Source organism: Mandrillus leucophaeus, unplaced genomic scaffold (assembly GCF_000951045.1).
Source record: "Mandrillus leucophaeus isolate KB7577 unplaced genomic scaffold, Mleu.le_1.0 Scaffold671, whole genome shotgun sequence".
Taxonomy (NCBI): domain Eukaryota; kingdom Metazoa; phylum Chordata; class Mammalia; order Primates; family Cercopithecidae; genus Mandrillus; species Mandrillus leucophaeus.
This window is the reverse complement of record NW_012107264.1, coordinates 530,346-542,697: the sequence shown is the minus strand read 5'-3', so window position 1 is coordinate 542,697 and position 12,352 is coordinate 530,346. Positions and strand designations below refer to the sequence as shown.

Genomic DNA, 12,352 nt, shown 5'->3' with positions numbered 1-12,352 from the left:
GAGAGAAGAAGGCTTTAGTCCATCAAATTTCTCAGAGCTAAAGGAGGAATTACGTACCCAGCGCAAAGAAACTAAAAACCTTGAAAAAACAGTGGAAGAATTGATGGCTAGAGTAATTAATGCAGAGAAGGTCATAAACGAAATGACAGAGATGAAAACCATGACACGAGAAATAGGTGACAAATGCACAAACTTCAGTAACCGACTCGATCAACTGGAAGAAAGAGTATCAGCGATTGAGGATCAAATGTTTCTAAACACTTCTATATCAAGGCTGTGTTTAGAAGTAAATGAAATTGCCATTATTCAGCCATTTTTTGACCTACAGAAATGAATATTTTATATGGTCCAACCTAATACTGTATTTAAAGAGGCATGGATCCTACCCCTACCGCAAACTTTAATTTTATTTAGTATGCCCACAAAGATATTGGTTTAAAATCCTGTTTTTTTAAAGATTTGGAAATTTTTTCAAACTACAGACTAGTTTTTAGTGACTCTTCTAGGAATGAGACATCTTGGTGGAGAACTAGAAAGAGCATCCTCAGCTTTGTACTCACGTAGACCTGGATTCTTTGTCTTATTGGCCCAGCTCCTCTTGGAATCTTAGTATCGTATTTGATGAAATGGAGTAGATAATGCCTTTCTGATATTATTGAGTGAGAATTGAAAGTGAGACATGTTCCAAATATATTGCACATTACCTGGCACATCGTGGGCTTTCAATAATAAACGTTCTTGTTATCCTCAAAGAAAGCAACTTAATGCTACTTAGGATTTTTCTCTGTCAGCTATGGTAAATATTTTGTATATTGAAATGTATCATTACTTTATGAATCTATTTTGAAGTTACAGTCTTTAAACAAATCATACAATCATGGGATAACCTTTTTTATTACAAATGTGCTACCTCGCTGTAATCCAATCACTTTGAGTACTTTGTGCTTTGCTTCTAGTGTACATCAATAATTGAACAAACTTGATGTACATAATTGAAGTAAGAATAAAATATTGATTTCTTAAAACAAGAAAATTATATTTGAATAGCTTTGATGTAGTCATTTTTTATGTTTTTTACTTTTGCTTTTCTTTTACTCTGTATTACATATGAAGATATATATCTGTATATATATGCAGAAAACTACACATATTCTAAATATACAGATTGGTGAACATTCACAAACTGAATGAGTACTCAGATTCACTTCAAGAAACAAAATGCTACCATTATCCCATAAGCCTACCTTGTGTACCCTATTATAACCCTCCCCACCAAGGATAACCAGTATCCCAACTTCTAATAGTATAAATTAGTTTTTCTTTTAAAAAATTATATAATTAGAATCATGGAGTCATATAGTAATATTCTTTTGTGGCTATTTCACTCAACATTCTTTGTGAGATTCATCAGATTGCCTAATGTGCGCAGTAGCTGTTGTACATTCATTCTCATAGCTAGATAGAATTCTATTATGTGAATATACCACAATTTATCCAGGCTACTGTTGATTTCCCATTAGATTTTAAAATTATGCAGCTTCTCTGATTTACTAAAATTATAGGAGTAGGGAGCTAAAACATCTTTTAACTCGTATAAATGAAGTATTTTGATTCCTTCCTTAATACAATTCAACAGCTATTTATTCAATGTTTACAAAGCACTTCAGGGATTGTACAGATAGGACAACACTTCAAGTAGCTTACATCCTTAAGGGAGGAGATTTTAGATAATACAAGTTTTCTAGTTTAAGGCAACTTTTCATAAACACCCTTAGGAAATGAAGCAAGGTTGTACAGGGCTGCACAGGGAGGAAGAAAGGAGGACAAAAGAAATGGTTGATGGGCTTTAAAGAACATGTTAAACTATTTTATTAAAATCTTCTTGAAAGAAAATCCTATTGAAGTTTAAAGACTTTAAATTTGAAGGACAATTCAGAGACATAACGTTGCTTCTTTTAAACAAAACTACTAAAGAAAAAGCCCTTTAAATCTGATTAGGACTACAAATCAACAATCCTCTCATAAATGTAATAAAATATCCCACTGAGGTTGGTATATTAACCAAAAAATAATGTTCCAAAGAAACTACTAGGCTTTTTTTTTTTACTCAAAGGTAAATAATAAAAATATAAAACATTCTAAACAATTATAAAAAATCTATTAATATATAACTACTGTTTCCAAAAAGCAGTTGAATAACTTTTTTCTGTGATTTCTTCATCATTTCATAAATTGCACAATAGCTCAAAATATACTTTTAAAACTTATTTGTTTTTAAGATAGGGTGTCTGTCACCCAAGCTGGAGTACCATGGTGTATCATACCTCACTGCAAACTTGAACTCCTGGGCTCAAGCGATCCTCCCACCTCAGCATCCTGAGTAGCTGGGATTACAGGCGTGCACTATCATGCCCGTCTCATTTTTTTCATTATATTTACTCATTTTTTGTAGAGACGGGATCTCACTTTGTTGCCCAGGTTGGTCTCAAGTTCCTGGCTTCAAACTATCCTTTCACCTCGGCCTCCCTAAATGCTGGGATTATGGGTGTTTGCCACAGTGCCCAGCCCACATCTGTTTATATATAAATAAGTACTTACAGTACTCTAAAATGTCTAGCTATTCATTCTACAAACATTTGTCAGGCATCAGTTTTGTGAAAGGCACGATGGTAGGAACATAACATACAAAGATGATTAAAACTGGTCAGTTGCCTTCAAGGGGAAAGCAGACTTAAAAATTAAAATAGAGTATGAGCCCTGCCATGATAAAGGTATGCACACGGGGCTAATGAGAGCACAGAAAAGGGATGTCTAGATCACAGTGGAGGGCAGAGGGGAAGATCAGGGGACACGCTGAGCAGGGAACTCCCAAGTGAAGTCAGGGACTTAAAGGACAAGTGGCACTTAGCATTTTGGCCAATGTGAATAAGGTAAGCACGAAAGGAAGAGGGAAGTCTAGGTACAGCCCAGGATCGTTAGAAACTGTGGTGCGGGCGGGGGGCCGTGGCTCACGCCTGTGATCACAGCACTTTGGGAGGCTGAGACGGGCAGATCACCTGAGGTCAGGAGTTCGAGACCAGCCTAGCCAACATGGCCAAACCCCGGCTCTACTAAAAATACAAAAATTAGCTGGGCATGGTGGCAGGTGCCTGTAATCCTAGCTACTCGGGAGGCTGAGGCAGGAGAATCGCGTGAACCCAGGAGGCGGAGGATGCAGTGAGTTGAGATCGCGCCATTGCACTCTAGCCTGGGCAACAAGAGCAAAACTCCGTCTTGAACAAATAAACAAACAAAAAAAGAAACTCGTGCCTATGAGAGTGTGTGCCAACTCATAGCAGGGGCCTGCCCTTGTGCATTTTTCTTCTATCTTTGCTTTTTAAATACTAATGCACCGTAGTGATTTTTTATTATGCAAATTACCATACAGCTAAAGTAATTTCTTTTCTGTGCCTGATTCTTGTGTTATTCCAGCGTCCGTCGTCATTTCATAGAAAAGTCCTTTCTGACGTATCAAATTCTGAGGCGCTTCGAATTCCACAATGCTTCCTGAGTCTAGAACAAGCACCCTGAAATGTGAAAAGAATAGCGTCAGGTAACCTACAGTCTTCCACCTCACATTTTATTGGTCCTGCTAATATAAAGTTTAAACCAGTGTATAAGTTATTTCAGTTCAACATATAGGTGCTACTTAATTCAGGAACTATATCAAGTTCTCTAATATTCTTTTAGCTTTGACTTTTTCTTCCAATTATTTTGGAAAACACCTTCTATGTCATTGTCTATAGCAAGTTTTCTAATATTCTTTTAGCTTTAACTTTTTCTTCAATTATTTTGGAAAATACCTCTTATATCATTAGGGAAAACTGTGTATCTCCCAGCACAGATATAATTATTTATGACTGGCAAGTAATCAGTGTGTTTCATATACCCAATATTTATCTTGGCAGAAATGATTTTATTTCTGAAAAGCAAGCAAGCACACCTGTCTGAATCAATGATAGACTGCAGTCTGTGAGCAATGGTCAGGATGGTGCAATCAGAAAACTCCTTCCTGATTGTGGTCTGCACCAACTTGTCCGTCTCAAAGTCGATGGAGGCTGTTGCTTCATCCAGGATGAGAATTTTTGTTTTTCGAAGCAAAGCACGAGCAAGACAGACCAGCTGCCGTTGTCCCATGCTGTTAAAATAATAATAATAATAATTTCAACAATGGACTTTATGGTAACACACTTCATGTTTTAAAATTCTGATGGTACTACTATTCTTTCTTTCTTTCACCCACAACTTCATTTGTTCTTTTATTCAAGAAATATTTATTGAGGGAGTGCCAGACTTTAGACCCATGAGCAAAACAGACAAAAATCTCTGTGTGGCAGATACGTTCTCATGGGGACACAGAAAGCAATAAGCAAGATAATTGAGTAAAAAGCATAGTAGGAGGGGTATACGAGTACGGTGCAATATTATATGTAGTAATTTCATGGATAGTATCTATATAATAAGTGTTAAGAAGAATTCAAACACACAGAAGTGGGATATAAAGTGTGGGTGTGGGGTGGGCATTTTAGATGGGCTTGCCAAAGAAATCCTCAGGAGAAGTTTTAAGACAGGAACTGAAGGACACGGAGTGTGAGGCATGCAGATTTCCAGTAAAAACTTGTTCCAGATAAAGGAAACAGCAGATGTAAAATCCCTGTGGTAGGCGCGAATTGGCCTGGCAAACTCATGACACAGCATGGAGACCAATGTTGCAGAAGCACAGAGAGGTAGGGAGAAAGTGATCAAAGAAGGGGTGGTGGGAGTCCTGCCACGCAGGCCATTACAGGGATCTAGCTCACTTTCCTTGGGTCTCTGGTCACATGAAGGGGGCTGTCTTAAGGCAACAAACAACGGTGAAGGCAAAGTAGCCCCTTACAACATTTTTTTTAGGAACGAGGCTCTCAGAGTAGCAGTCTTGACAAAAGATTGAATTAAATAGTGACTTTTCCTAGGGCATTGTTCTTTATTTTTTCTTTCCTTTCTCTTAGCCAGTGGTTTCCCAGGCTGCAGCTACCAATGTACTTTTTCCTTCTCTTCCCTAGAGGGAATCGGCCATGGTGCACTTTAAACAGGCCCTGGTGGCTCAGCAGCTATATTTCTCCTCAATGCTGGTTCAAATTTCTAAAGAGCTTGGAATGAATAACTTGGACAAGCTCTGCTCTTAGCAGCTTACCTGAGGTTCTCGCCACCCTCTGAAATCTCATGCAGTAGCTTCTCAGGAAGGGACTGCACAAACTCTTTTAAGTGACACAATTCCAGCACTTCCCACAGCTTGCTATCAGAATATTTGTTTAGGGGATCCAGGTTCATTTTAAGGGTTCCAGAAAATAAAACAGGGTGCTAGAGCAGAAAATAGTCCCGCATAATCTTACTGTCATGAGGCATAAATACATTTCTAAAAATCAGACTCAGAAAACAAAGCAAGAGAAAGCAAAATGATCAGACCTACTATAGTCATCAAATTCATTTTATATTTAAAACAAAAACAGAAGAGAGTCAAAATAAACTATAATTCATATTAAGTCATCATAAGTCTCCTGATTTTCTTTCTCCTATTCCTATTATTAAAAATAATAACAAGCACCAAAATAATGATGATAATTACTGCCATGTAGTCAAGGATATAACATACAATAAATATGAAATGTAGTATGTGTATAATATTATCAATCAGTATACCAACTCAGAAAGATAGAAGTTAGTATTCTTATTTTACAGAGAGTGAGCTGGAAGTTCCAAAGAGTTCTTGTCCACACCACATGAAGGTAAGTTGGTGGTTGAAGAGAATTCAAAGAAGATTAAGTTCGTTTTCTTTATTCTATACCAAGATGCCTAGTGAAACTATATTTTACTCTATCTATAAGAGAAGAACGACTGATGGCTCTTTTTTTCCACTAATTTTTTTCCCTTCCAGAATTCCAGATTTTACTCAAATTTGTTTTGAAGTAAATGCATGAATACAAGTATATGTCTAAACAATATGACATTTTAATATATTTTTAGAAGACAGTACAATGATTTTCTTTTTTTTTTTTTTTTTTTGAGACGGACTCTGGCTCTGTTGCCCAGGCTGAAGTGCAGTGGCACAATCTTGGCTCATTGAAACCTCCGCCTCCTGGGTTCAAGCAATTCTCCTGTCTCAGCCTCCTGAGTGCCTGGGATTACAGGTGTGCACCACCATGGCTGGATAATTTATGTACTTTTAGTTGAGATGGGGTTTCACCATGTTGGCCAGGCTGGTCTCAAACTCCTGACCTCAGGTGATCCACCCCCCTCGGCTTCAAAAAGTTCTGGGATTACAGGCATGAGCCACTGCACCCAGTTTCAGCTGAGTATTTCATCCTTGACTTAAGAGGCATACTTTTAAACTAGTTTGCATGCCCCTTAATGATCAAGTTCTTTTGATTACACAGATGGAAAAATCAAAGAACTTGAGAAAAGAGATCTAACTGAATTACTGTTTTTTTTTAATGTTTCTAAACTTCAAGTGAAAAAGAGTCAAAATTCTACATTCAAACTAATAACTAAGCAAAAACTTCAGTAATTTTTTTTTCAAAAAAAATCAGTGTGTTTCAGTCTGATCTATTTATTTGAATTTTATTTGTACTTACTATTATGAAGGAATTGTATCAAAAAGATGTACTGGTTTTTCAAATAGATAAACGCTCTTAGGAGGAATGCTTTATGATAAGGGTATTCAAAGAGGATTCAATTACATAGCAGTTTTTCATATATTCCATTTAAAATGATATGGCTTCGGACAATGAATTTATAGACTTGGAAGGAACAGATTTTTAAAAAGAAAGAAAACAGATTTTCTTGGAGTGGGTTAAGAAAGATTACTGGCAACATAGGCTTTACCTGTGGAATAATATTAAGTTTGCCACGAAGGTCATGAAGTCCAATAGTTGATATATCGATTCCGTCAATAATAATTTTGCCTCCTGCTCTCTCCACAATTCTAAATAAGCAATTTGATAGTGTGGATTTGCCTGCTCCAGTCCTTCCCACAATTCCAATCTGTAATGAAATAATCATAAACTCTACTTTTTGTAAGGAAACAAGGCCCTTTGCACTGGCAACAAATGTATTCAGGTATCAGGTCAGTGGGATCCAATTTTTGTCAACAAGACTAACCTTAATGGGCATGGAAGATGTCAGGTGACCTGTAAGGACCAGTTTTTATCCAAATAATCTTTACTTGCTGGAAAGGCTCTGACTAATCTATGTTTTTCCTTTAGTTTTGAATAAATTAGTTACTTCCTCACCAAAGATCCCCAGCAGACCCAGGAAAACCAGGTCATTCCTGAACCACCCCTAAACTACCCATTAAAGTTTAGGGCAAAAGAAACAATGATAATGAGTGGTTTTATTGAGATTTTCAGAAAACGGATTTTCTCTATCTTCCCTTCATTGAAACAAACAAGCAAAGAAACAAATAGGGCACTGGAATCTTTTGCCTGATAGACTAGAAAATTCAAAGGAATGTCTGTAAATTTCCCTGGTGTATCAAAGCAACTCTGCATTAAAACTATTATAGGCAGCCAAAAATAGTGTTTAAGGTTTTTGACTCCTGGCCAAAATAATTATCTTGTCATAAACATCCCAGTGATTAAATATTTCCCTATGACCATGAGAACTAAAGAGCAATATCTTCTGGTTGCTGATTTGCATCTTGGTATTAATAGGAACGTTAGGCAGATAGAATATTAAAGTGGTTCGTTTGCCCTAATATAAAATCTTAAGTCTAACAAAATAAATCAGAAAACACAGAAATCTGTTGAAGTCATTGGGGTAATGAAAATTTCAGAATGATTGCTTCTGTTCCAAAAATATTTCTGCTCCAAAAATATTTTTGCTAATGTGTCCGGTTGCTTTTATAAAAAATAAAACTAATATCATATACTATCGATAGTTTTGTAAGTTGTTTGTGTTAACTAAAGTGCATTTCAAACATTTTCCCATCTCTCTAATGGTTTTGGAAAACATGATGTCTTTAAGTATACAAATAGTTAAATATATGGATTTATTGTGTTTGCGGTAACGATTTACTTATTGTTGCAATTCATTTTATAGAGGAAGTAAAAACTAAGTACACAAAAATTATGTTTCACAGTAGTATATGAGCAATTTAATTAAGAAATGTATTTTTTATAGAGGGAAAATATATTCAGTACACACCAACCACATGTCTTTATTACTTTTGTGTAACAAAAGACTACCTTATATTCAATATCGTATTATACTCAACAATGAATGCATTCAGATAAAAGGGAAACTAAAACATATGAAATATATATGATACCTTCTCTTCCCCATGAGTCTTGAAAGTGATATCTTGCAATGCTAAACCAAGATCATCTCGGTATCGAGCCTGATAATTAATAAATTCCACTACACCTTTATTGGGCCATTGTAATGGGGGTCTTCTAGACATTATCCAAGGTGCCTTAAAACAAAAACAAACAAAAAATAAATACTTTAAACAGCAATTATAATTTAAAAATCCCTCCCTCCAAAATAATTCTTATGCATGTAACAAAATATAAATACAAATGATGAAAGATATTTGTGGATATTATGATTTTCTGAAAATAGTTTTAAACGTTACCAACATGAAACTTATCTAGTTATAAGAAAATATTAGAAATAAATATTTTGAGGTAAGAAGACTTCTCATCTCCTATCAAGTTATTAAGAAAAAGATTTTCTAAAATCCTTTTAAGGGCCTGAAGATAACTTGAAATTTTAGCTGAGATAAGGACAGCTTGTCATTCATTCGTTCCTCAAAGGTTTGCTGTGTCAGTCACTATTTTAGTTGCTGGAGGTTCCACAGTGAGAAAAACAGATAAAAATTATTTCCCTTATGGGGTGTAGTGGGGAAAGACAAAAAGAACCATATAACATATACAGCATGTTGGATGATAATAAAGCTTTATAAGACAAGAAATAGCCAGGGTTGGGAGGAGGAGGAGGTGTCATTTAAAGCAGGGTAGTTAGGAAAGGCTTTGCTGACTATGGTCAGAGAAAACGCCAGGTGGATACCAATGGAAGAACATTCTAGGCAAAGGGTTTAATAACTATTTAGAACTAATTAGTTGTGCCCAAGACCTAAGACAGGGGCCTGTGTGGAATACTGGAGGAAGCACAAGATAAAAGAACACACAAGACTGCGTGATGCCTGGACAGTGAGGTAAAGTGCTTCGTGGGAGAGGGAGTGATGGCTAACATCAAATGATAGGTCAGGTAGGTGAGGACTGACAAAGAACCAGTTGTGATCTTCATGAGGGAAGATTCAGTGGAATAGTGGGATCAAAAGCGTATTTGGAGAGGGTCCAAAAATGAATCAGAGAAAAGGAAATAGAAAAGCAAGTACAGGCAACTTTGCAAAAGAACTTTTCTGTAACGGAAAGCAGAGAAACAGGTGTAGAGGGTTGAATAAGGTTATTTGAACACATTCATCCTTCCATGTCAAGAGTTTTTATAGCAGTATTTGTCACAACTTGCATCGAATTACATAAAGGTTTTTGTTTGTTTGTTTAAATGTGTGTACACACATATTTTTATCATCTTTTTCTAATGTGAAAGAAATATATATCATGAGCAAAAATTTAGAAAATACAGAAAAATAATATTTGATATTAGCCATGAGATGACAGACTAAACAAGTTGAATATTGGTAACTGAAGATTGTGAAGGTAGACTAATTTTTCATGAAATTTCTTTGAGAAGGAAAGACAAGACCTCGGGAAAAATCCAGAGAAAAATTCAAAGTTCAGGTAGGAGTTGGAGAATGCAGAAAGTGTTTTGGCATAGTTACAGGCTGAGAGGAACTGCAGGGGAGTGGAAATTAGAAGAAGTGGTTAATGGAGTAAGATCTGAGAGAAAACAGGAAAAGATATTACCAAAAATGCATTGGGAAATGTTAGATTTTTCTTTGGAGGAGGTACCTGTTCCTCAGATTCATGAGCGAAAGAGGAAGAGTTACAAGATAAAAAAGAAAGATAGCTTCCTAGGTGGATTGAGGAAGGAACAGAAATCCAAGTCATCTTTGTCATCTGCCCTGTTAATTAGTAGAAGTTGGAAGCAGAAGCAATCCAGATGAGTAAAATATTTTAGAAACCTAAATATTATACTCTGTCACTAGTTGAAATAACTCTTCACCCTCCCAAATTACAGTTAATTAGAGGGAACAAAATAGACTGATTTATTCTCCTCTCCCTTCACATTCACGGAGATACTAATGATGGGTAAACAGAACAGAAGGTATAAGCAATAAAATGTAATTCATTTAGAAATTGTGCAGAATCTAAATAATTATGAGTTGAGTATATTAAGCCACTTTTCTCACTGTAAAATCTCCACAAAGTTATAATTGCAAGTTGTATATTTTACACTACACATCAGTAGAGGACAAATCACTGTGCCTTTTAGAAACAGGATATGATCTTGTATTTTTATAACTCATTGAAGTAGGGATATATTTTACAATTTAGGGTGTATCCTAATTTAATTAGAAGTATTTTTATTTCCATTTTAGTGATATATAGAATAATAGGCCACTTTATAATAATTTTGGTTTTAATTTCATTGAGACACTGAATATCCCATGAATTTGGAAATGCAGGTTTGCTTAACATTTGTTTTTAATGTCAATTTATAGTACATTACAATGTCTTACTCCTGCAGCCAATCCATTTATTGATTATTTAGTATTTAGTAGTGCTTACCTCTTTTTTTTCTTATACTTTTTTTTTTTATTAGACAGGATCTTGCTCTATCACTCAGGCTAGAGTGCAGTGGCATGATCACAGCTCACTGCAACCTTGAACTCCCAAGCAGAAGGGATTCTCCCACCTCACCCTCCCAGGTAGCTTGAACTAAAGGCATAAGCCACCATATCCAGCTTACTTTTTTTTTTTTTTTTTTTTTGAGAAAGAGAATCTCACTATGTTGGCAAGGCTAGTCTTGAACTCTCGAACTTAAGTGATCCTCCCACGATTCCCAAAGTACTGGGATTACAGGAGATGTGCTTACCTCTTTATCCATATTTTCATATTCACAAACTCTTTCAACAGCAACTGCATTGGTTTCAATTTCGCATGCTTTCTTTACCCAAAAATTCAGAGAATGAGTTATCTAGGGGGTATGGTGGAGCAAACAAGAGCTTAATGCATGTTCTTTAGTTTTTTTTGTAACATAAATAATACTTTATTTTTTCTAAAGTTTTACTTTTCATTTCTTGGATCTGCCAAGAACTTGTCCCATATTATCTCATATACTTTATTTCTTTTGATTATTTAGCAGCTCTAGAAATAAGCATATTTCTTCATATGCATATTTGTGTTTAAGGCTATTAAACTCATTAATATCATAAATAATGGAATTACCTGGGATAAGATAGACCATAATTCAGCATATATGCAAGAAGCGCATAGTGGGTATAAGGAATGATGTAAGATTGATGGGATATGCCTCAAAAAAATGTGCATCCTAAATGACAAAAAAAGCCAGTGTGCAAACACTTTGGCATTCTTCACTACCTTCCATCAGAAGGAAGATTCTCCTAGATTTCTAACTATTCCTGCTTCTCTTAAAAAGAAAAAAAAAATCTATATTTTCTTCTCACTCTATTCCCAAATGTAGGTTCTCTAAGGGTATAACTTTGAACAGAATTCTAAAAGTCAAAAAACTGGTACAATCCAGTTTTTTTCTTGAGTTTGGTACCAGCCCATTTGATACCTCACCTGGCCTGAACTGATGTGGGGGCTCTTCAAAGCGTTTGCTTAATCCAGTTCGTGGGCATATGCAGTAGTGTTTGATTATGGGCTTCTGAACCAGGCCCTGGATATGGCTATGTACATATTTCCTTTCTAGCAGCCTAAATTCTGAATTCTGAAATGCAACTGGCTCAAGGTTTTTGGATATGGGACCAAGAGTATATAACACAATCACCTAGACTTATCTTCTCCATAATGTGGAAGCAGTTTAGGGCATTTGTTATTTTACAAAGGGAGCATGCATCCTACCACTAGTGCATTACAGTGTAATATCAAATAGGGTTTATTAGGGAAAAACTTACAAGCCAAAGAGAAACAGCTCATATAGTCTCCCTAGAGCTTGCATTATCTTCTTGCTTAGACTGAGCACATGAGATACACCAGCTGTGTTGGAGAGGGACCCTACCCTTTTAATACTCTATAAATCCACCAGGACAGGAGAGCAGGAAACTTCTGAGTAACTATGGAACATCAGGATTTCCTGGTCCTTTAGCACTCAGCCTTGAGTATCAGCCTGTTCTTCCTATACGTTA

General features: G+C 35.9%; 1 protein-coding gene across 1 annotated transcript in view; it reads right to left on the bottom strand.

Annotated features, from left to right (window-relative positions):
* Positions 1 to 3,427: 3,427 nt before the first annotated feature.
* Positions 3,428 to 12,352, bottom strand: part of LOC105555157 (canalicular multispecific organic anion transporter 1-like) — a 103,354-nt gene continuing 94,429 nt past the window's right edge. The window contains exons 22-27 of the mRNA XM_012001960.1: positions 11,077 to 11,178; positions 8,345 to 8,488; positions 6,901 to 7,059; positions 5,213 to 5,379; positions 3,983 to 4,177; positions 3,428 to 3,566 (exon numbers count right to left, since the gene is read on the bottom strand). Coding sequence (XP_011857350.1) covers positions 3,428 to 3,566; positions 3,983 to 4,177; positions 5,213 to 5,379; positions 6,901 to 7,059; positions 8,345 to 8,488; positions 11,077 to 11,178 — 906 coding nt within the window. The remainder of the gene's footprint in view (positions 3,567 to 3,982; positions 4,178 to 5,212; positions 5,380 to 6,900; positions 7,060 to 8,344; positions 8,489 to 11,076; positions 11,179 to 12,352) is intronic.